The sequence below is a fragment of the Sorghum bicolor genome, chromosome 4, assembly GCF_000003195.3.
Source record: "Sorghum bicolor cultivar BTx623 chromosome 4, Sorghum_bicolor_NCBIv3, whole genome shotgun sequence".
Lineage (NCBI taxonomy): Eukaryota > Viridiplantae > Streptophyta > Magnoliopsida > Poales > Poaceae > Sorghum > Sorghum bicolor.
In genome coordinates this window covers 57,798,307-57,823,614 of record NC_012873.2, presented here as the reverse complement: position 1 = coordinate 57,823,614, position 25,308 = coordinate 57,798,307, and the positions used below count along the sequence as shown (strand labels likewise).

The 25,308-nt window shown below is 47.3% G+C and overlaps 2 protein-coding genes across 2 annotated transcripts; both read right to left on the bottom strand.

Moving 5' to 3' along the window:
* Positions 516 to 1,692, bottom strand: LOC8074812 (blue copper protein). The gene is made up of 2 exons (XM_002452472.2): positions 1,313 to 1,692; positions 516 to 1,212 (listed from the first exon to the last, which is right to left on the bottom strand). The coding sequence occupies exons 1-2, from the start codon at positions 1,485 to 1,487 to the stop codon at positions 731 to 733; spliced, it is 657 nt and encodes a 218-aa protein (XP_002452517.1). The 5' UTR covers positions 1,488 to 1,692; the 3' UTR covers positions 516 to 730.
* On the bottom strand, positions 13,619 to 15,956 carry LOC110434506 (transcription factor bHLH94-like). Its single transcript, XM_021458651.1, has 3 exons — positions 15,127 to 15,956; positions 14,249 to 14,686; positions 13,619 to 14,160 (listed from the first exon to the last, which is right to left on the bottom strand). The coding sequence occupies exons 1-3, from the start codon at positions 15,628 to 15,630 to the stop codon at positions 14,050 to 14,052; spliced, it is 1,053 nt and encodes a 350-aa protein (XP_021314326.1). The 5' UTR covers positions 15,631 to 15,956; the 3' UTR covers positions 13,619 to 14,049.

The following is a 25,308-nucleotide window of genomic DNA, read 5'->3' as shown; positions in this document are numbered from 1 at the left end:
AGCAAACAACGATCTTCATGCTGGTACAGACGTATGATTTTTACTGAAAGAAGCACTCCTATCAAACTTCGATCACCGCATGTGAATGATGTTTTGTTTCACTGGCAAAAACAGGGGAATCTCAATGGCAGATATGTAAATCCTTAACCCCAGCCTCCACGGCATAGTTGACGCCGGAGGCCGCCTAACGGAAGCCGCTGGCCCAGAAGCCGAGCCGATGAGTTTATGCGAGCTCGCGGGTCGGGTCGCGGTGTCCGAGTCATCGGCTCGGCTCCATTACGCAGCTCGGCCGCGCATGCGACGAAACCCGCTGATGCGACTCGGGCCTGCATAGGCCTAATTCATGCGCATGGGCTAAATTAATCTCGCACATGGGCCTCCTCATGCCTAATTCATTTGCGGGCCTGATTTAGAGCCACCCAAATCCCGCCGATCTGAAGACTGAAAACCCTCTCTTGTGCTTTCGCGACGCCCGTAGTAGGCAGTAGATACTAGGCAGTAGGCACACTGTTTGGTTGCACTTGCACATGCGGGACAATTCGATTGGCTCAAGGAAATTGACTTGCACCTGCGATTCACAGCGGAGCAGAGACACCAGTTTCCTTCATCCAAGTACACTATACCCCAGCTAGCTCGATCCGGAACAAAGAACAAACACATCAGTAGTGCGTTACAGCTTACAGGCGACATGACCTATCTCTGCCCCCATCCTGGTCGACCGCCCTTGTGCCTAGTAGAGCAGCGCTACCTGGACGATCACACACCAAACCAGTCCAAATCCAGCCAACGCCGCCGATCCGAGGCCGGCCGCGCTGGGGTATGACATGAACGGAGTCATGCCCGGGGTCGCCGTGGTGCCACCACCGCCGCCAGAGCACGTCGGCGTCGTGTAGGGCGTGGTCGGAGTCGTGTACGGCGTGGTGGTAGTCGGGGTCGTCGGCGTCGTGTAGGGCGTGGTCGGGGACGTGCGCGGGGTCGTCGGGGTCGGCGTGGTGGCAGGGGAGTTGGAGCCGCCGACGGTCACGGCGAGCTTCATCCCGGCGCCGCAGTGCCCCGTGATGCTGCACACGAAGTAGTGGGTGCCGGGCGTCTTGAGGGCCACGGTGGTCGCGCCGCTGCTGTCGGAGCCCAGCGGGTTGGCCGCCGTGCACGCCATGTACTCCGCCGCGCTCACCTCCACCACCGTGTGCAGCCCTTTCGCGTAGTTGAACACTGCATGCGACCCATCAAACAAACTCGGTCGTGAGCTAATCTATCTGTTGCGATCAGAACGCGTGACGTACGATCGACATGCATGCGTACGCATACGTACCCAGATTGTCCCCGACTTTGAAGTTTTTGGAGGCGGCCCAAGATGTGTAATCGACGCCGGTCGTCCAGCCGGACCCGTCGCCGACGGTGTAGCTGGTGGCCGCTGCCGTGGAGGAGGAGCAGGCCACGAGCAGCAGCACTGCCAGAGGCAACCGAGAAACCCAGGAAGAAGCCATTGATCGATCAGTAGTGTTGATCAAGTGTTTCGAAAGCAAGCTTTGAGAAAGTATGGATGGTGTCGATCGCTTCCACTATGAGAACTGACGCAGCGACGCGAGGAAATATGGCCCTATATAACTGCAACGCGGAGTTGGTGGCCAATAGGCTTTCACCGGCTGAGTGGGAAAGAATAATATGTATGGAGCTAGCCGCTTTACCTATGAGGAAATGAAACGCTTTCAGAGATGAATATAGACCGGCGATTGTTCAGGCTCGGAGGTTCATGCCACCAACCAATGATAAGGTTTTCATGATGAAATTTCGACAGCAAGTTTTTCATCATAACAACAGGACTTTTGTATAGCATGGATGGATCTTGTCCCCTGTTCATCAGCGTTCAGGGAGACCATAGATTTTGTTGTTATATGACCTCATTCTCACTGACATCCATTTCATTCCCTATCAGCTTAGCTGAAATCCTTTGAGTAAATCTTACTCCACTAAGCTATGTAGTATCTTTTCGTCTACACAGATTCTCTCCCAAAACAAGTCCCGAACATTCGATCTCAAACGGGTGGCTCGGATGAAACTCCACCTATTTTATTTACAGATTCGCGGACAACTAAGGGAGATATGCATAAAAACACCTTTAGCTTTGCGCCTATTTGATCTTTTAGGTGTCATATCTTTTCATATGATAATATAGGCCAATGTGAAGTGAATCTGATTGTGTCCGGTGCCGTCGGCGTGGCATCTGATTTTCTTCTTCACATGGAGATCAGTTGGGTTAAGCTACCTAATCTTTTGACAATGACTTCACACTTGCATATCGATCGCTCAAAGTGCATATTTTCCATGTTCATGCCGAGGATATGAGAAAATGCTTTAATTTGAATTTACACCAATGAGCGGCTAACAGATGCTACGAAACAGTTTATGTTAATTTTTTTCCATCATTGATGACCAAGACCCTGACAGAAACGGCTAAACATTGCTTGATTAATTGTTAGGTGAGGGAGAGACGGACAGTGAGATTAGACCCCGATTAGAAGGCAAGACGGCAGTATTTGCTGCAGTCGCACTGACGGGTTGATCTTCCTGATTTTTTAACGTCGATCAAACAGCGCACTGATGCAATCTCGAAAACTGGTCGTCTGTTTACCGGACATGGACTGGTTAGGCTGGACTCGGGCTCGCTAAAAGAAGGCAAACCTTGAACTGTACCTCGTACTTTGAAAGTACTCAGTTGTACTACGAGCTTAAAAGCACTCGATTGCAGGTTCAGGGTTAAAGTCCCTGCAGTTCATCACACAGCTCCTCCTAGATTTCTTTTTCAGTCTAGACTTTCCATTCATCTCCCTTTGTTTTCTTTTTGGTCGGTTTCTTCGTTTCGGACTGGAGACAGCACGACGAGCACCTGAATTTAAGGCCTATGCGCAGGGCTCTGCATCCTTTGTTGGATCGGTCAAACCGCCAAAGATGCTCTGAGTACCTTCTTGATTTCCGGCCGGTTGCTTTTGGCAGGCATGTCAATTATTCGAAGGAATGGCTCGATTCCACTTTATCGTTCGCAATTGCTAAGTACTCCTCTGTTCGGAATGTAAGTCGTTTTAGTTTTTCTATTAATCTAGATATATATTATGTTTACAAACGTAATAGAAACTATGAATCAAGAAAATAGTCTCATTTAGCATCTGTTTGGTTTGGTGGTCAACAGTAAAAAAAAAACTACTATGATATGTAGAAAAAAAGACGCCAGTTGTGAAACATCCGTCTATTTTCGTCGTTTAGAAAAGCCAAAAGTAATGTGTGTGCTAGGAAAATTATACTATGAAAAAAAACAGATATTTTGGAAAATGTAGCTTTAGATTCTATCTGTTTGATTGATTTTTTTTTCAACAGAAATACTTTTAAGTTGAACTAAACACAACCTGAATTATTGACCATTGTACATTCGTGTGAGTCTAAGGCAGCAAAGGCTATGGGTCAGTGCTGCATACCCTTGTTTTGGCTTCCCTGCTTTCAAGCGTAAAGCATACCTCGCGAGTACTCCACTTTGCTCCATGAAGAGCGGCGCTGGGTTTTCTAGTCACTCTGATCCCTTTCTGGTTTTACGGTTAAAGGAAGGCACCCGAGTCCAACTTTGGGGGCTCTCTGCCAAGCAACTTAAATACCTAGGTCTTGTTTACTTCCTTCTAAAAATTACTTTTTAAAAAAAAATTCTATCACATCAAATCATTAGACCTACGTATGAAACATTAAATATATATAAAAATAAAAACTAATTATAATTTACGACATTAATCTTTTATACCTATTTAATCTATAATTAAATAATATTTATCAAATATAAACGACCGTATCTCGAATTATTTTCGGGCAGCAACTAAACAAGACCCTAGTCCATTTAAATCGCAAGCCTGTTTGCCTAGTAGTGTGCTGCTCTGGTCAGACTAACCGAAAGAACTCTGCTACTGCCGTAGCTCGAGGGATCGGTCTCAGCTGAGTGCCATCTACTAAGTACTGCTTTTTGCTTTGGTCACCGCCGGGAGGACAAAACGGCGACGGAGATCTGCGCTGCGCGCCTGTTTTTTTTTTTTTTTTTTGATATTTTTTTAGTGTAAGATAGGGATTATATTACTCAATTGAAATGTTTACATTCAGAAATACAGGAGGAGAGCCAAGCCATACATGACGACCATCTTCAAGTGAACATGCATATTTAACTAGACGATCAGCCTCCCTATTACATTCCCTACCTTCATGTGCAAAACGCACATAATCAAAGGATTTTGCCCTTTCCTGGATATCCTTGAGGATCATCACATAAGTACAAAGAGGCATTTCACTAATGTTCCTCACAATGTTAAGGCAATCTGAAGCCACTATTATCTTTCGAATACCACAATCTTCAGCAAGAGCTAGTGCCTCCAAGCAAGCCATTCCTTCAAGAGTCTCAGGTTCAGTTATATTTGGTATAATCATAGCACTAGCTGCAATGAACTCTCATCGATCATTACGGCAGACCACTCCAACGGCTCCTTTGGATCCAACCCGGTTTACAGCAGCATCTACATTTATTTTGCATTTACCTTGATCCGGTGCTTTCCAAAGCCGAGTTTTTTGTTTAGACTGATTTTGGTTCCCTCCCTTAAGCTCCATTCCCCTTATCATTTGTAGTTCTTCAATTTGTCGATTGATCGTAACCATTATGGAGAAAGGGCTCTGAAAGACTCCCTCATGAATCGCCTTCCTTCTTGCCTGCCATATTGCCCAACAAGTAACAAGAACACGTATCCCATCAGCTTGAGGAATATTGCAGCACATAAAGGTAATCCAATGTTTTGGGTTAGAGATGCGCAAATGAGAAATTAAGTTTGTTATATCCTCATCTAGTAGAGCCCAAACACATTTGGACATTGTGCAGAAAAGCAAAGAATGCTCCCATGTATCATCAACAGCTCCACAAATTTTACAATGAGATGTAGATGCTAGGTTCCTGCTTTTCAGCACACTCGCAGTTGGTATTGAATTTAGAGCAAGACGCCAACAGAACACTTTAATTTTTGATGGCAACTTCATACTCCATAGTTTTTTCCATTCTTTTTGACTTGTTGCAAAATCAGAACAATTAGCTCGGCCTTCAAAGTAATCCTCCCTACTTTTCTTAAGCTCAATCAACATTCTATAAGCAGAGCGTACAGTAAAAAGACCATTTTTCTCATGATGCCAAGCCCAGCAATCTTTCTGTTTTCTCATGCTTAAAGGCATCTGAAGAATTGCTTCACTGTCAATTGGATAGAAAACACGCTTCACTAACTCAGACTTCCATGTCATAGTGGTATGATCAATCAGTTCACATACTTTTGTTGGAGGGTTAGACTCCTTAGAGCACATAGGCCTACACATACCCTTCCTCGGTATCCAATTGCAGTTCCAGATTTCTGTACTTTCACCATCACCAATGCGCTTGATCAACCCTTGTTTCAATACCTCTATCCCATCATATATAGCCCTCCAGGTTTTCGACGGATTATTTCCAAGAGTAGCATTAAGTAGGTCACCTGAGGAAAAATAAACTGATTTCAGGATCTGAGTACAAAGTGATTCTGGCCTAGTAAGAATGCGCCATGCCTGCTTTGCTAGAAGCGCAAGATTGAAAATTTCAATATCTCTAAATCCCAATCCACCCATATATTTTGGTTGAACCATATGTTCCCATGACACCCAATTTGTTTTCCTTTTGCCATTTGCACTTTCCCACCAGAATTTACGTAATAAAGAATTTATGTGATCACACAATCCCCTTGGTAACCTGAAACAACCCATAGTATAAGTGGGAATTGCTTGGGCAACAGATTTAATTAAAACTTCCTTTCCTCCAGCTGATAAGGTTTGTTCTATCCAGCCTTGTACTTTGTTCCAAACTCTATCTTTTAGATATTTGAAAATTCCATTAGTTGTTCTACCGCCTTCAGTTGGTAATCCTAAATATTTTTCATTTAGTGACTCATTGTCGACATGGGTTATATATTTAATCTCATCTCGAATCACTTGTTTACAACCTTTGCTGAACAGGATTGATGATTTTTCCAAGTTCACTTTTTGACCAGATGCTTCACAATACTTGGTTAGAGATTCATAAACTGCTTGAGCATTCCTTGTTGCTGCCTTGAAAAATAAAAGACTGTCATCAGCAAACAAGAGATGGTTAATCTTTGGAGCAGTACATGATATTTCAATTCCTTGGACACCACCATCTTCACCTACTCCTTTGAGCACACTAGATAGTCCTTCAGCACATAGGAGAAATAAGTATGGAGAAATATGATCACCTTGTCGAATTCCTCGAGATGGTTTAAATTCCTGAAGTCGTTCTCCATTAAATAAGATTGAGAAGGAGACTGATTTAACACACTTCATAACTTTGTCCACCCACACTCGACTAAAACCTAATTTCAGCATCACGGCCTCAAGGTAGCTCCACTCAACTCTATCATAGGCTTTTGTCATATCTAGTTTCAAGGCACAGTGAGCATTTCTTTTGGATCGATTAGTGCGCATAAAGTGCAAACATTCATATGCCACTAGGACATTGTCAGTAATAACTCTACCAGGGACAAATGCTGATTGCTCTTTAGAGATGATATCCGAGAGAACACATTTTAGTCGATTTGCCAGTGCCTTTGATATAATTTTGTATATCACATTGCATAGGCTAATTGGTCGAAATTGGCTCAAGGAAGTTGGATTTTGTACTTTTGGGATTAGAACAATGAACGTACTATTTATCTCAGTTGGCAACTCATCTCCATTGAGAACATTCAGCACCATCCTTGTTAAATCATCACCACAAACATCCCAGTTGCGCTGAAAGAAATGAGCAGGAAAGCCATCAGGACCTGGCGATTTGGTTGGAAACATTTGAAAAAGAGCATTCTTTACTTCAGTCTCATTAAAAGGAGCGCATAAAAATTGATTCATGTCATCAGTCACCTTACGAGGAATGTGATCAAGTACAAGATTCATATTAGATGTGCCTTCAGACTCAAATAAGTTGCGATAAAAATCCACTGCCATCTGATTCAGCTCATACACATTTGTACACTCTGACCCATCTGGTCGATTAAGCTTGACTATTCGATTTCTAATTCTTCTCCTATTTGCTCTTTGGTGAAAAAATTTGGTATTACTATCTCCTTCATGAAGCCAAGTAATGCGAGATCGTTGTCTCCACATAATTTCTTCTTGATAATTCAGCAAAGTAATGCGATTCACTATCTTTTGTTCCTCTTCAGACACGATATTTCTAGATGGATCAACACGCAATTGCTCTAATCTTTTCTTCTGAACACGTAGCTCCTTTCTTACAGCACCAAAAGTCTTCCCTCCCCAGGACTTAAGTTCTTCACCAAGATGGAAAAGTTTATCCTTCATATCCTTTACAGAGTTACAGTGTTGCCCATTCTTCCAGATTTGCTCTATTAGTGAGGATAGCCTCTCATTTGTCTCCCACATTAACTCATATCTGAACGGCTTCCCTTGACACCCTCCACCTTCATTCCTTTCATTTGGCACATGAGATAGGAGAATAGGGCAATGATCAGATTTAACTGTTGTAAGGTGTTGTCCTGCAGCCAGAGGAAAACGAGCACACCAATTCACTGAAGCAAGAGCCCTGTCTAGACGAACCCGAACATAGTGTCCACCTGCCACCTTCTTTTCAAAAGTCCAGCCCAAACCAATATAACCAATATCACGAAGCTGACACACATCCACTGCATCTCGAAAGCCCTCCATGAGGTACTCCTCCCTTTCATTTGGACCCAACTGTTCTTCTCTCCTAAGAATTTCATTGAAATCACCCATACACACCCAAGGCAAGTCTGTATCACTTCTCATTTGCTTCATGATGTCCCAAGTACGAAACCTTAAAGACCTATTTGGCTCACCATAAATAAAGGACATGCGCCAAGGTTCCTTCCCGTGTTCTGAAATTATTGTATCAATGTGGTAATTTGAGTACTTCTGGATAGATAACAACACATCATTGTTCCAAAAAAGTCCAAGTCCTCCGCTCCTTCCAGAGCTATTAACAGCAAAGCTATTATCGAAACTCAAAGTATATCGCAAATTTTCCACTCGGTATTTGCTAATTTGTGTTTCCATGATGAACATAACCGAGGGGGCATAGTCCTTCGCAAGATCGCGAAGTTCCTTGACTGTCGCGGGGTTGCCAATCCCACGACAGTTCCAGCACAAGGTTTTCATTGCTCCCGGCGGTACTCCACTAGGGAGCCCGCCGATCTCATCTCAATATCTTCGCCTTCCCACCCTTCCATTCTTTGACGTTTTGGGACCCGCCCTTTTGAGTCACCATCTTTCATCAATTGACAACCACTAAATTCTTCAATGTTATTTCCTAGTATTTCCAACTTATTAGTGACAGGAACAAGTGCCATAGCTTGGTTGTTATCAATAAGCTCTCCACAAGCATTTTCACTATCTTTATTCAAAGGGCTTCTCGCATCTACTTGAATATCAACATCATCACCCACTGAGTCTCTCTGACTGCTACCAGCATTCTTATTAGTCTCATTGCTTCTCTTGGATAGAGAGTACTTGGATTGCTCCCTGGAATCTGATCCTTTTGTATCTGCTGAACCCAAAAATCTGCTTCCTATTACTTTCACTTTCCTCTCGGGGCTTGCAATTAACCAGTCTCCATACTGAAAGGACTTCTTGTCATGCACTCCATCACCACATTCAGTATCAGCATGACCAATCAACCCACAGACAGCGCAGAATTTAGGTAATTTCTCATACTTAACACGGAATGCTTCACGCTTTCCGTCGGCCCCCAAAGATACATAAATAATTCTTGTTAGTGGTTTCGATATATCCATCTTAATCCTAATGCGTAGATAGTCTCTCCAACCACTAAAATCATCATCCAGCTCCACTTTTAGAAATTTACCAATTTTATCTCCCAACTGACGACCTATATTCTTTGTTCTGAAGCCTGTTGGTAGATCATAGATGCGAACCCACATTGCCAAATGATTAAATTGTACCTTGGAGGGCTTTGTGATTCCATCATATTCTTCTAAGAGAACAGCATGTCCTCTAAAGAACCAAGGTCCCTCGTCCATTACCTTGCTCCAGTCCCCTAGGCATGAAAACTGTACCACAAAAAGATTCTCCTCTATGGCCTTAAATCTAGCGTCCTTTGCCAAGTTCCAAGCATACTTCATATTAGCAAAGAACACAGTATGACTGAAGGCTTTAGAAGAACTAACCTTTGCCAAGGCTGTCCAACGTGCCTCTGCTTTTAAATCCTCTAGGTCTTCTTCCAGCACAATGCCTTGTTCTTCATCCTCACGAATCTCCAAATGCTGGAGCAAATCATTCAGTTCCTGCTCCATTATCCTTCTCGATTGCAAATTCGAGTTGGATTTGATCTTGTCCCCAAAATATCTAGATAGATACCAGCACACTGCTGCCCAGAATCGTGACCAAGGCCGAGAAGCAAACCCAATGTTTACCCTTTAACCAGCCCGAATCACGATAGGGAGTAGGTGTGCTTGAAATCCGAATAGATTGGGGATAAATTAACGCACTCACGCTAGAAATCAACGAGAAAGAGACGAATGCCAACAGCTGCAAGGTGTTCGCCGGCGAAGCTAGGAACGGAGAGAGATGGACGCCGACAGGTACAAGATCTCGCCGGTGGAGCAACAGGAAGAGAAAGATGGACACCACCGGCAGCAGGAATGCACGCCAGCGGAGCAACAGATGGAGAGAGATGAACGCCGACGGCTGCAAGTGCTCGCCGGCGGAGCTACGGACGGAAGCTTCACGAGACTCCCGGAAGTCTACCCCTCTGCCAGAGACTATTCCAGCGTATGGTTGGTCGCTTTTGGATATATACAGATGCCCTCAGACGGGCTGATTCTTGTACAAAGACAATGGGCTCCAGCGCGGGGCAGCCCAATAAACCGCTCATGCTCTCATGCGCGCCCCACGAGGATGTTGGGCGGTTGGCCCGTCTGCCACAGCGCGAGCGTAGCGTGGTCCGTGGGCTGTGCCTGCGTGGCTCATGGAACGTCCATCGGGCCACGGTCCGTTTGGCCCTGGCGGGGTGGCGGCGACACGCGGCATCCTGCTCCTGCCTGCCTCCTCCTCTATAGACTCGGGGCACTTTTGACTAGGGCCTTGTTTAGTTCCGAAAAATGAAAAGTTTTCGGTACTGTAGCAATTTCGTTTGTTTGTGACAAATATTATCCAATTATGGACTAACTAGGATCAAAAGATCCGTCTCGTGATTTACAGCTAAACTGTGTAATTAGTTTTTATTTTCGTCTATATTTAATGTTTCATGCATTTGCCACAAGATTCGATGTGACGGAAAATCTTGAAAACTTTTTGGTTTTCAGGGTGAACTAAACAAGGCCTAGGCCAGTCTCCCTGTCGTGGATTCCAGGCTGGGCCAAGCTGACCCACTTCGAGGTTTAGAGTCCGGACGGCTGGTCGTCCACCAGACCACCACACACCAACGGCTCTGTTCAGTTCCTGTCTTCATCAGAGATCTCTGAATTCTGAATCATGAAGGTGAGTACTAGGCATGAATTATAATCGTGATGAGAAACTGCCAAGTCCGGCGGAGCGAAGTGAAACAATACGTTTGACTAACCTAAATTTTTCTTCACTTTTTTTTCTCTAATGATTGTACATGTCATTCAGTCACTGCGTGTCCTGCCTCTGGATGAACACAGACAGCAGCACACACACACTGACACTGTGCAAAGTGTCCGGGAGCCTTCAGGAAAATGAACGGCGGTCACGGCGGCTTCGTGCGGTTCCACTGGCGTGACATCTCCATCGCTGCGCATCCGCGCCATCCAACTATATTCTTATCCGTCCGGCCACTTCAATGAACAACAGTTCCTCGTCTCTTTACGAGCTGAATTTGCTCTCACTTTCTCGTAGCATACTGTTGCACGAGCCTGACGATCCACGAACTCAGTTACTCAGAATGTGACCATGCTGTCATTTGTCTCTCTCCCCCTTCTCTCTCTCTCTCTGTCTCTCTCTCTCTCACATACACACACTGAAGCCCTGAACCTGAATGGTCCATGGCACGCAGGGCAGGCATGGCCTAAAAGACTAAAACTGTTGCCAGTGTACCACGCACAAGTGCCAACTGCTGCCTTTGGTCTCGTCTCGACCCTTTTTTCCAGCCAGTCCCTCCCCATTGGCCATTGTCATAAGATGGGGCGACGCAGCAGTGCAGCACACTAGCACAGGAATCGACTGAGTGAAGGGGCCAGCAGGGTAGCTTTATCACCAGGGAAGGTAGGGGATCCCCCTGACAAGTCTTTGATGCCGCACGCAGCGGAACAGCAGCGGCAGCAGGTGACCTGTTCGCCCTGCCTGTCGCTCGATGCAAATCCAGATAGTACAGACAGGCGACGGCACGCTAGGCTGATAGACTGCTGAGCAAAATAATACTGCGTGTATTGTAGCTGGATGATCCAAAGAGGTCGAGTGGTAGGTAGGTGAGACGTATTGTCTGAATCGTGCTTATCTGTGTCTGCATACGGCTAACGGATGTCTGCCGTGCCGATTCAGAAAAGTTCAGGTCACTTGAATCTAATCTCTCAAACATTAGTTGCAGACTTGCAGTTATGTGTCGTTTAGTTATGTCCATGTATAGCGATGCTCGATTTTTATGTTCGTTTAGTTAGTTATATCAGGAACTGAGACTGCGTTTGCTGATACTTAACTTGTTAAGCTCAATTATTGAGGCATACGTATCTAACAGCGAAACTTGTCCGCGGAGACACGTATGCCACTCCCCCCGTCCCTATCTTTATACTTTTCTATACGGTGTCTGCAGCTCCACCGTCGATCTGATGCGGGGAATCCTTCTGATGGTAGCGCCATTGGCATGTTCCTCGATTGGAAACTCGATGGACCACTGAAGATTAACGATTCCTTTCAGACATCCTCAATGTTCTAATCTGGCCGTCTAATCTAATATGTGATGTTACGTATAGTACTACTACTACTACTAGTTGAGTACTTCAGTTAATCCCATAATTTGTGTGTAATACAGCCGCATGTGCTTCCTCCTTGTAGCTTGCCTCTAGACAAGGGAATGTATAATGGCGTAGCCAGTTCAGGACAAGATCCAGAGGTACAGACCTTGTCTTGCTCTGCGACTTTCTTCAGGCTGCTGCTGATCCATATTAGTTATCACCAGCACCAGGGCCTAGAAATTGTGCGAGCGAATGATTCCTTGCCCCACTGGGAATATGTAGCAGGACTTTATAAGGCAAGTTGGAGTATTTCTCCACAATCAGGCAGCCTTAATTAGGCGGGGTCGCTTTACGAAATTTTCAAAATTTTCTTCTGAGGGCGACGCATCTTGTTGTCTGATTTTAGAAGTAAGCAGCAGAATGTGCCTTGATTGAGTGGCCTGGAAAAGCCTAATTTCAAAATCTGTGGGGGCCTGTTAGATGACCTTTTGCGGGTTAGTTTGCGTTGGTAGTCGAGTTCTCGGTTATCATGCTACAGCTGCATGATGTCTATGCTTGTCATTAGTCATCACTCTGAAGACTGAACAGAGAGCAATAGAATAAAACTGATACATGGCTATGTGTCAGTTCTATCTGTCACTCTAAACCCCAAAAGGAAATCCACTAATAAAAGAATAATTCAAGGGCGACATGTATAGAGTTCCACAGTTGCCCTGCTTCTGAATCTGCATATGTGGTCAGGTTTTGTTTGTCTAGCAAGTGTCAGGCTACAAATCGAAGGAACAGGGGGGAGGGTTGGACGTGAAACAAGGCTACGAGCTGTAGCATCGACAGCAAACACACAAAGGCTGGCATATGCATGCACGAAAGACTTGTAGTGTCAGGTGCACCAGCAGCTCGTAGGCATGCACGTCAGTAACATTCTTTTCAGTAGTCACAGCAGTAACCACAGTACCGTTCGTCCATTTGCTCGTTTGGTTTTTAGCTCCATTCTTTCCACGGATTCATTGCCCCTGCAAGGGGGAGAAAATAACATATAATGTCATTATACATGGACCACGTGTTCGTGATGATTTTTAGCCATTTCGTAAATATATAAACTTTGTTGTTTGTTGGTACATATAAATATAGTAGAATTTCAACCCTTTTAGGTCGTTTTCACCTCTCATGTCCATATACAAACATGGCTGTTCATACTTCGTGGCACAACGCGATGATTCCGAACTGATGCTCGTAACACCGAATCAGCAAAGTGCAAAGACCCTATCCCCTAATCATTCACGTCCACCAAAAGTCACCTTGCGGCTGGGAAAAGGATTCTGATCCGATCCTACAAGTTTTTGCCCCGATCAGTGCCAGCAGAATGATGTGAGCCAAAGCTCTACGCCTGCAGGTTCATTCATCCAACTTCCAACCCACTTGCACTCGAGAGCAATGAAGGAGACGTGTCAGTGTGTCATGCTGTCAACGATGTTCTTCGTGTGTAGTGTAAACTCGATGCGAGAGCCATGAGAGCAGCACACGCAAGATCGTTGCGACCTGCGACGATCGTAACATGAGATGATTGCAGCCGGCCAATTCTATTTCTATCACCTTGAAATACGATAGGGGCTGGAGAATCCATGCTAATTCTTATCCGGTGAATGCGTGCTAAAACAGATTTCTCTGAAGCTGAACTCGTCAGAGAAAAGCGCTGGTCCACCAGTTCATCGACGACGACCTGAACAGGTCAGCCGTGTGCACACGCAGGCATCTCGATCGATGGGGTGTTAATAATTGGCGCTGATGCGAGATGTGAATCTGAATTCTGGATACACACAAATACGTACAGTACTCTGCGCTGCGAAAGACTACATACGTAAGCTGGTCCAATCGGTACATGTTTACTTGCACGCAAACATATGGAGGAGTGGTAGTACCGCCTAGCCTGCCTGACAGTGGCGCGAATTGCCACTTGTTGCCAGTGTTATCCATGTACTAGGATCACATTGATGTTACAATCATACATGACACTTGCTAAGATAATGTAGTGTTCCAGCTAGGCAGCTAATAAGTGACTGGCGGCGCACTCGTCGGAGATCTTGGCGAGTATCTCGTTCACCGCGGCGGCGATGTCGTCGACCGACGACAGCCGGCACTCATCCTCCATCTGCAGCAGCAAGGACGAGGAGAATGTGTTAGTGTTACTACTGGGCTCAGCTGGAGTGGGATACCCGGCGCGCCTGTGCATTTGTTACCTTGAGGCTGAGAGAGTAAAAGGCCAGGTGATCGGCGGTGGTGGTCACGTTGAGGTGGAGCACGGTGAGGCCGAGGCACTGCAGCGCCACCACCATCCTCAGCAGCTGCCTCGGCCGCCGCGGCGCGAGCACCTTCACGTTCGCGTGGCTCTCCGCCAAGGCCACCTCGATGTCGGCCACGCCCCGCCGCGCTCCCGCTCCCGCGCAGCCGCCGCCATTCTGCTCGCCGCCGGAGCTAGCACTGTCACTAGAACCAACCACACCCGTCGCGGTGGTGGAGTACTGAGGGAACGTGAAGAACCCGGCGAACGGCGCCGCCGGTGGCGGTGGCTCGGTGCACCCGCCCTGGCGCCGCTTCTGCGCCTCCAGCGACTGCAGCAGCTGCTCCAGCTCCTTGACGAAGTTGATGGCACCAGCCACGATCGACGCCTGGTCACCCTGCACCCGCCGTACGTGCACACATGTTAACGCTCGGTAGTACATAATACTCGGTCGCGAACGGAACATGCCATTCGGTCGCGACCAAGAGCTCGGCGCTCAAGAAGGTGCGGCTTTTGATGCCCGCACCTGCAGGCAGTACACGATCGCTAGAGATTCCGTGACATATGCAACCAAAGCGGCATGGCGCGGCGAGGGCCGATGCAGCAGCGGATGGCCACGCCAGGGGGGCAGCAAGATTTGACATCCGTTACAGTAAAAGTTGCGGGGACAGCGGCAATCAACAATGCAGCCGTTCGTGCACATGCATGGCATGGTGACATGACCTGCAAAGCTCTTGCAGCTAGGACGATACTGCCGGTCGGGGAGCGGCGGTACGCTACGCTCCTTGCACAGCTGGAGTGGTGGAGCCATGGGAGGAGATTGTTGTACGTACGTACCCGCTGCGCGTAGGAGGGCGGCATGGCGGAGCGGAGCACGGAGAGGTACTCGTTCATCTGCCGCCGCCGGTTGCGCTCCACGGCAATGTGGTTGCGCCGCTGGCTCTCCATCTCCTCCGTGTTCTTCACCGCCTTCGGCCGTCGCCGCCGTCTCCGCGCCGACGCGGCGGCGGCCTTGCCGCGCCCGGACGACGACGCTGCGACGGCGGAGGGCACGGCCGGCGGCGGCGGGGACACGGAGAGCTGGTGCTGCACGTCCCAGCACTCCTCCACGGCGCCAGGTGCAGTGGAGCACGGGCAGAGCACCGCGTCCCACTCCCACATGGTGCCCGCACCGGCATCGGCACCCGGCGGCAGCAGCGCATCGGCAGCCTCCCCTTGCAGAACCTCGCCGCCCTTGTCCTCGAGCTCCTCTGTGTGGAAGCCGCATCCCAGCGACGCCGAGCGCGCCTTGACCGTGCACACGAGGTGCTCCTTAGGGAACACCACAGCTTCGAGCGCCATGGCCTGGCCTGGCCTTGCCTCCTTCCTAGCTACTACCTGCCACAACTTGGCGTCTGCTGCACGAGCACGACTTGGGTTTAGAGCTGCATGCTAGGCAGGCAAGAGCTGCGACTAACGCTCAGCTGGCCGGGTTGCCCTCGCCACGGTGACCATGGACATGGAGGAGGACGAGGAGTGACGAGGTGGTCCCTTTAAAGCGAGCGGGTGTGGAATAACATGGACGGGCAATGGAGACAACGACCCGGTCTGCCACCGTGCCACGGGTTCATGGGCCCTGGAACGCGAGGGCCGACGCCCGACGGAGTGCGCGCGAGGGCGGTCAGGGAAGGCAAACGACACATATCCGCGCATGTCCGCCCTGTCGCTCTGGAGCTACTCACGTTAAGTATGGTTGGTGGTGTACGTACCTGAGATCAAGATTAACAACAAGTACTCAGTCCCTGATGTCTACTTCCTTACTTAACTACGTATCTACTGTACGGACCGGTAGTTTTCAAATGCTACCTTACTTAACTTTACATATTTGCTGTACGGACCAGTAGTTTTCAATTGCTACCTTGATTATTTTGTGCTAGGCTTGACCACCGCAGTCTAGCAGAGGGTGACTCTGGCCATTCAGTAGATGTACTTGTTTTTTTTTTTAAAAAAAAAAGTTCGGTTTGCCATGACGAACCCCCCAACCCCTAACAATTAGGCGTGCAATGCAACCCTGCTGTCCCTGCAGTCGCAAGAGATCGAAGACACCGAACAACTTAGGGCAGCTCACAGCTAATAGCTCATCGCATGCCCTCGGCCCACGGATGCTGAACGAGAACGACGCATGCGTTTGCACAGTCACTGATCGAGTCACAGCATTGGCGTCGCAGTCGGCAGCCAGGAGCACGAGGCGGTATCCTGCCCCCGCAAGAGTTCCCCGATTGAGAAAGCCAAGTACGCGCACCTGCCATCGGCAACGAGTAACCCAAAGCTCGCAAGAAACTGACCTCACCAGGCTGCAGGTCTCATGGCAATCCCGGTCCTAAAGGCTTTTTGCCCCGGATTTCAGGGGACGATCGGTGAGATACCACGCCCGCTTAGCTCCCAATTAACGCTACCGAGCTCCGGTTGGACGGACGCGGACCCTCATCAACTTGGTCGAGTGCAGACACGCACAAACACTAGCTAGTCCTGTTGACTTAGCTGCCCATTGCCATCGCTGCTAGCTAGCTGTGCTGGAGCCCGAAAGGGAACGGCACCGATCGCCATTAGTCTCCCGTCCCACGCGCTGGTCCGTTCGTTCACCTCCCAGACGCCCAGCCTGCCTGGCATCATCGAGGGCGCCCGGCCATGTTCAGGAACACTGCTCGAAGGCGCGCCGTCACATCGCGGACGCGAGAAACCCTGAACACCAGACAGTGACACCACCGTCGTTGCGAGAACCGAGAAATCGCTGCGCTGGGCTCGTCGTCCTCGTGCAAAAGGGAGGTAGCCGCGCAGAGAGATGGCCTGGCCCCTTGCCCGCCCCTCCTGGATGCAAAGGGAGCCGACGAGACCGGCTGGGGTTACGGGGAAACGATGGGCGGTGGTGCACACGTCGGTACGAGCGGGCGGGCGGGCGTAGGCAGGCAGGCAGCACGCCGGCTACAGCGGGGCCGGGATCGCTCCGTGGCGGAATGAATCCGGAAAACCGCGGGTTGTCCCGCGCCACGGTCGCTCACAGTCGGAGCTGTTGAATGGCACTGTTGGTTGATGCGTGATGCACCTGATGGTGCATATCGGTGCGCCTGGAGGTAGCGAGCTAGCTGGCGGAGAGGAGCTCCGACCAGGCGGTCAGCGTCGAAAGCATCGGCCCTCGGCGCAATTGCGATCGGACAGTTCGCCGCGCGATCACTGTGCGTGTGCAGCGGAGTGAAGATGCGGCTATGCTACAGCAAACATGTGTTTTGGGCCTTGTTCAGGTCCCAAAAGATTTTATAAAATTTTTCAGATTTCTGAATTTGTCAGGTGGCGGGGTGGCAGGAGTTGCCTGCGCTGCACTGATACGTGAATGATACGTATCAAGAATACAAGAATACGTATGTATTGTATACAGAGTGACTACTATACATTTATACTGTTCTACCTTATAGTAACTCCAAAGAACAGAGTACAAGATAACACGCATGAACCGTACAGTGAAGTTCCTTCTGGGTTCCTCCCCCTGTCGGCCTGTCCCATTATGCCTTGTTTATTTATATACTTTGCAGTAGGGTGAAAACCCCTCCCGTTTTCCTTTTTAAAAAAGACCCTACAGTGAAGAGAGTGGTGGTCTCACTATTTATGTCCTCTTTGTTTTCCTCTCTCTCTCCGAGTCTCTCGAACGCTTGTCGATTTCCAGTTGTGGACTAGTGAATTCTAAAGAACCTTGACAGAATTTAGTGCAGTCATTGAGCGAGTTAAGTTTTACCAAAATTTTATTAGCTCATGAAGTATTATAAATACTAGTAGACGTAGTAGACGAGATGAATAAATTAAAGAAAAAACAGTAAGTTGTTCATCATGTTTATGCTTTAAAATCTATTTTTTAAAGAAAAAAAGAAAACATGTTGACTATAGCAAAATTAAGATAAACCTGGAATTATAATTTTATGAGAAATATTATTGTTGATTTACTAACCTTTATAAAAAATACATGTTTGAATAAAAAGTAAATGTTTGAGTAGTGTACACAATCAATATTAAAAATAATATAAAAACATTTTTATATGAGGATTTTATTGGATGTGTTTGAAAACATAGAAAAAGTATTAGATATTTTTTGTTTCAATTTGCGACATCAAAATAAAATGCCTCAAAAATATATAGAACTAGACCTTTTTAAAGCTTATTAACTGGTTTGGCTTACGAATTAATGCCAGCTATCAAGGAAGTCTTACGGTTTGAGCGGATGGAAATTGTTATTCTTTATTTATCAAGGTATAATGACAGGCTCGCTAAATGGAATTGGGTGAGAAGTTTTATGTTATAATTACCCACATGTATTGGACTTCCTATTTGAAGAATAATAGAAAATGAAAAAAAATGGTAGAAGCAAAAATAAATTTTGAAGGTTTAATTACGAACCACCTAATGTTGATGAATGACACAAGCATCAAAGAGTGGATTTTACTCTAGTGAATAGAAATTTTATGTCCAGATAAAGTACATGTCACGGGGTATTATAGGGACGCAATCTTCAATAATCCTATTACAATCCCTATTTCATCCCTGAATCAATTGTTCTTTATCCATTCAGAAGGACAATATAGTCATTACATAGCTGGAACAATATTTCCACCCCTTCCGTCTAGCTTTGCCACACGAGACAAGGCTTCGGAATGAGTCTTCATGGGCGAATTTTTTTTATTTTTAGCCCATTTTTAAAATAAATTTCAAATTTAGACCGGTTTGCAAAGATTTTTCAAATCTAGGCCGTTTGGCCTCGCCACCATGCATGGCGGGGCAAAACCACTGCACCCCGCCATGCATGGTGGCGGGGTTGAAGCGCCACGTGGCGCCCGGCTGGGCGGGGCCGGCTGACGTGGACCCCGCCACCGGCCATGGCGAGTTACGGGGACCCCGCCACCCATAATGGCGGGTTGCAACCCCGCCGCGCATCATGGCAGGGTATGCCCGCGCCCTACTTAGTCGGCCGAACGGCCATCTCTTCTCATTTCTCTCCCTCTCTCACCCCGAGTGTCTCTCTTTCTCTTCCTCTCTCACACCCGAGCTCCGCTCTTCTCCGGTGCCCCTCCGCGTCGTCCTTTACCTCCATTGCCCCGCCTCGGCGCCCCTCTCCGCTGCGTATTCCCCGCCTCGTCGTTCTTCACGGTTGTTTTCCCGGCCACCCCTCGTTTGGATAAGGTAAATTTCTTACAACCTTTACGTTTTCATAGTTTAGATAAGTTCATTTGGTTATTTTTAATATGTTTAGTAAATCTCTTGTTACGTTACTTTGTTTAGTTATGTGATTTGTGTTGAATTATTTTCGCGTTTTTAGATGGAGGACTCGTATCGTGAGTCTATTTGGCGAAAAAAGGGTCGTCCTAGAGAGTTGTACCCCGATGTGTCTTGCAAGGATGCCCCCGTGCCTCCCGAGGAACCTATTCCTAACTGTGATTGTGGACATCCGGCACACGTGAGCCAGTCGAGACATCCGGATACTGCGGCACGTTGCTTCTATACTTGTTATAGTTATAGCGTAAGTCACTGTGCCCTTTGTTTTTCTTATTGGTTTTTTATCTTTTTATTCCCAATGAGACAATTGAAACTCTTTTGTAGCCCTACTTCCGGTGCTTTTTCTTCCAATGGATCGACGGGCCGGACAAGTTTGACCCAAGAATTCTGCTTTTCTACCCCGGCGTTGATCATTGCAAACGTGAGTTGTTTACTCGCTGGGTTCCGCCCCCCCTAACCCTCCTCCTATGACGGAGGAAGAGAAGGCCGTCGCCTCTGCACGGCGGCTCGAGGATCCTCCAAAGTGTCATTGCGGAGAATAAGCCGTGATAAATCCACGGAATGAACTAGAGTTCGTTTGTCCTCTGCGGCGTGAAGTAAGTTTTGATTCAATCTTAAAATTTCAGTTGATATATGTGTGTTCTAATGTGTTCTTTTTGTAGGATCGTGGTTTTCGAAAGTGCCGTTTCGCGGAGTGGATCTATGGTCCAAAGAGCCATTGGCCAGAGCCTGAGAAGCAGGAGGAGGTTCCAGAGTGAAAGAAGAAGCGGAGGTCTATTGCGCCTCCCGTGATGTGCAAATGTGGTGTTGAAGCTAGCTACGGCCTAGTTCCTTCAGGTCTTGGGATTGGCCACTTCTGTGGCCACATGATCGACTATGATGAGGTTTGCTAGGACTGTGCACATTTAGTACTACTATACTCATATATTTGTTTTTGTACGCTAACTTTGTATTCATATATTTCCCGTAACAGAGCACTCAGAAATGCAAATGGGAATCATCTGATGATGTGTTTAAGTTCAAATATGAGTATAAGGCAAGAGTAGCAGTTCGCAAGACGAGAGGTTATCCTGCAAACTACGTCACTGATTTTGTGAAGGACCATAAGAAGAAAATGCTTGCATTCACCCAGGAGTTGCATGTTCGTAACCCTGCGAGTATTGCATGGAAGAAGTGGTCCGAGGAGAGGGAAAAGGAGATAGAGGAGTACCGTGCAAGGAAGGCTGAAGAGGATGCAAGGAAGGCTGCGGAGGAGGCTGAGAGAGCTGAGATGCAATGCTTGAACGATACTATTGCCTCATTATGTGCTAGTGAGTCATTTAATTTTTGAAAGTGAAACTGTTAGTTTCTCTAAAATGAATATGTTATTAATTCTTTAAATTTTGTACTTACAGAGATTGGATGCACCGGAAACTGGCAAGCAGATGTGGGCCGTGCTAAGTACGCGGAGAATATGATATTAGGGCGGGACGCTGCAGTTGGTGGCACCGCTAGCCGTCCGATTGTGGTCGAAGAGGAGGACGAGGCGGAAGAAGACGACGACACTGGAAGGATAGGCGACCTCATTCGTCTTGCCGAGGAATTGGGGTACCCTCAGGATGAGCATGACTATGAAATGGGAAGGATAGGCGACCTACTTCGTCTTGCAGAGGAGGGTGAGGCGTCAGGACCGATGCCTGTCGGTGCCTTAGAGGAGGGTGAGGCTACATATCACAACCAGAAGACATCGGTCTATGACTCATGGTGGCCAACAGACATGATCGAGGAAGAGGGACAGTTATACTCTCAGGCGGCAGAAGAGGCGGAGGCAGCTTACTACGAGAGACAGGCTAGTGAGGCCAAGGCAGCGGAGGCGAGCATGGGTAAGGAGGTTGTAGTGGACGATTGGGAGTCCGAGGACGAGTTGCTTACGCAGTGGTGCACGCAGTTTGATTGATGTGGTAATGTATGTGAGTGGCTTAGGGATAAGACTTTTGTACTTTGAAACTTGTCATGTAATAATTTGTATTCCGATGTATTTCAATTTGATCGCTCTTCGCCAAAGTCCACAGCTGTCAGAATGTTTAACTAACATAACAATTTAAAAAAAATTTGTAATATGTTTAACTAATATAACATTTAAAAGTTTTATTTCTTGCATGTTTACTAGCTAGTTTTTTGTGTAATATTTAAAAAGAAATAGAGGAAGTCACTTTGAGTAGTGCTATGAAAGGTACATGGGGTTCTGGCCAATTTTTGGCTACCCCGCCATGGCTGGGGGTGGGTTAGGGGTACCCCGCCATGGTGCATGGCGGGGTAGCCCTAACCCGCCCCCAGCCATGGCGGGGTAGCCAAAAATTGGCCAGACCCTTTGATGCACTGCCTTTGTTTGGTTTTTTGTTAACCGATTGTTCGGGTTCGCAGCTGGTTTGGCAAGACAGAGATATGTCACTACATGACAAATCCGAACAACTAAATTAATTCTCACTAATGCTTAAAAAAGGCACATCAATTATCTAGAAATATGTCACAGGTACCAACGTGCTGGAAATAACAATATGTCACAGGTACTACATGACAAGTCCCAACTGCTAAACATGTCTAATCTAATCATCGCCAGGGGTGTAGCGGTTTCGCGGCTTCCGTCGCCTTCTAGGATTGGTAGGCACCACGTTGCTTGTCCACCCCACGTCCGTGCGGTCTCGCCGCTGCCTCTCGCGCTGCCTCCTATGGACACGCTCCATCTCCTGTGTGGACGAAGTACCCTGCAAACAAGCACCCTAATGAGCAATTTTAATTTTTGAATCATGCAAATATAGAAAAGTAAAAGCACAGCATAGGCACCTGGTGCTCGACGTGTGTGTACTCCTCCTGTGTGTACTCCACCCCCTGTGTGTACTCCTCCTGTGTGTACTCCACCCCCTGTGTACCAATAGGAGCACCGCCTAGCTGTGAGGTACCCATCTCCTCGTGACCGGTGAACTCCCACTGTAACTCGTCGTCGTCGTCGTCGCCACTAGTCGTGGAGTACTGAAGGGCCTCGTCCTCATCGTCCACGTCCGCTGGACCCTTCCCTGTGTACTGCGGAGTACGTACAGAGGAGGAAGCGGCCCTAGCCGAAGTAGCTCTGGTGGACATCGAGGCCGTCTGGCTCCTAGACAACATGGGGTGCAACGGAGGCTCATATGTCGTGTCTGCACAGCTCAGCTTAGCCGCTAACTTCTTGCAGCCCTTTTTGATTTTCTGCAGGATAAAATGACAACATGCATTATTCAGTTGTAATTGCTTTGTAATAATGAATTATTTTTTCGAAAGTACCTTGACAAAGCTGCGAAGAGGGTTGCTCTTGTCGTCTCTACTCCGAAACAGTTGCCTACTAGCTTCCTCGGAGTAGTTAGACAACTGTTGTGACTACAACATCACACACAACATTAACTCGATCATTTGGACAACTGTTGTGCCATAAACATCAAATAATACATGAAAGTCCAATGTACTTACCACATATCTATTTAAGGGGGCCCTAAGAACCTGTTTGTCAACCCTTTGCACCTCGTCGAACGCATCGGCGATGTCATCCTCACCACCCTCATCTGCAGGGGTGTTGGTGTACGGGACCATGATATGAGTCCTCGTACTCCGGTGCAGCCACTGTAGGTACTCCATCCATCTGGCCAGGTCGTGCGGTGGTAGTGAGTTGACGAGGGGAACCTACCTGTGATACCAAGTCTGCAAATGTGCATCGTGCCTGACCGCCCAATCCTTTTGCGTGGACCGAAACCTACGATCAATCCTGCAAAAATATATTGCATTAGCAATGAGCCACTTAATGGAAACAAACAAAGTGCCATCATACCTATGCAGCTCAGCATTTGTGGAATACAGCGGTGGAATCCCCTGCAGCCTCCCAAACTGTCTGTAAACCCTGCAAGGGTAGTGCATCTCGACCACGTGGAAGAAGATCAATGGGCCATCGTAAAGCCAATCACTATCCTCCTCCTCGCAGCGTGGACTAAGGTACCCCTCTAGCTCCCACTGAGACCACGGTGACCATGTGACCTGCAAAATTTGTAAACTTATTTTTAGTATTTCAAAATAAAACGCATTAATAGTGCATTTAGTACTAAAAGTGAATTGAACTTACGTAGTTGTGTGTCAACACGTCTAGCTCGTCAGTGTACTGCTGTACCTCCTGTCTGCTTCGCCCCTGACTACCTTAGCATCTGACCAGAGAAAAAGGGCGGTGGGTCCAACATCTTCATGCACCCATACCTGCAATTAACACAAACATAATGTCATAAATGCCTTAAGTGTTATGAAGAAATCAAAATAGCAAATGCACTTACAGGCAAACCTGGAGGTTTAGTGGGCCTTCCAACTGGAAAACGCTCCCAAATCCAAACCTAAAGTAGATATGAGCAACCACCTAGGTTTCCATTCGATGACTGGCGACGACAGGCCTGGCAAAGCTGACGGTATGTGTCACACCCTGGCTTTTAAAATAAGACCAGAGTCGTCATATGTGTGCCCAGGAAGTCCACACATATAACAAAAGAATAGAAATATCAGAATCAATGTTATATATAGCGGAAAAACATATTTATAATAACACTTACAAAACATCAGAGTACGCGGAAACAGTAGCTAAACTTCTTAGGCTCCAATCTTCTCAGGGACGGTTGACTGGGGGCTCCGTACGCCAAGCACTTCCCATAAGCTTCTAGAAAACTCCATGACCTCTTTATCCTTCTTCTGAGCAGCACTTTACTACACACTGGGGGTGTGGGGGAAATAGCAAGGGTGAGTTCATGTCGAACTCAGCGAGTACAGACGGAAAGTATAATGACATGCAAGGCTTAATCAAAGGAAAAGCTGACACTGTTTAACTGCAGGTGAGCTTTTTAGTTGGTACACTTTTATTACAATTCTTTTATTAAAACAACCTATTACTAAATATGAGTGAAGCATCCCAACCCTTAATTAGATGAAAGTATATTAACAATTTTATTAATCATCATTATAATTATTACCGAGGTAGCAACCTCAGATAGTAACTCGGGGTAGCAACCCCATTAAGGTCATGGGATAGCAATCCCAATTTAGAACACAGGATAGCAATCCTGCCAACACGGAATAGCCATTCCGCCAAAGCACGAGGTAGCAACCTCAACCAAATTTTCGCCTCCAAGTATCCAGTGAATCCAATTTGCTCATCAAGTGAGGGTCTGGGCCGCTCGTGACCGTGAGCACGGCTGATATATCAGTTTTACACTCTGCAGAGGTGTGCACTTTCACTCCAAGTCGTGATTCCCATTCGCCCGGGGTCGCGACTCCCCAAAACACTACCGAGGTGAGCAGGCAGGGTTTCACTACGAGACCTTTCACAGGGTCCAACTAATAGGATGCCACTCGCAAGTTTTCGCCGGGGCGCTCGACAGTCGATACCCATAGCCATGGCGTACCGAGCAGCCGCTAACTTAATATTCATTACCCAAGCTACTTCCTCACGCCTACCCGGAAAGTAACACCCTACCAGCGGAGGTCCTGCTAATTAGTCAAGCCAGAGCCATATAGCTTGGAGCTGCACTGTAAGTCCCAGGGGGCCGCTCCCTGACTAAGTCCTTATGGAGAGCAGAGACGGGTACGCCCAGCAAACCGGACCACCAACAATACCCGCTCCCCCTGTCCTCAACCAAAACACGATGCTCGCAAGCACCGCAACATCTCCATCACCGAAGTGACCAT

Excerpts from the sequence above, each read along its gene's own strand:
- LOC8074812 (XM_002452472.2), bottom strand. The coding sequence starts at position 1,487 with ATGGCTTCTTCCTGGGTTTCTCGGTTGCCTCTGGCAGTGCTGCTGCTC. Across the intron at positions 1,213-1,312 it reads CAAAGTCGGGGACAATCTGG|TGTTCAACTACGCGAAAGGG; the intron begins GTACGTATGCGT and ends GGTCGCATGCAG.
- LOC110434506 (XM_021458651.1), bottom strand. The coding sequence starts at position 15,630 with ATGGCGCTCGAAGCTGTGGTGTTCCCTAAGGAGCACCTCGTGTGCACG. Across the intron at positions 14,687-15,126 it reads CGCCCTCCTACGCGCAGCGG|GGTGACCAGGCGTCGATCGT; the intron begins GTACGTACGTAC and ends CGGCGGGTGCAG. Across the intron at positions 14,161-14,248 it reads TTTACTCTCTCAGCCTCAAG|ATGGAGGATGAGTGCCGGCT; the intron begins GTAACAAATGCA and ends TTGCTGCTGCAG.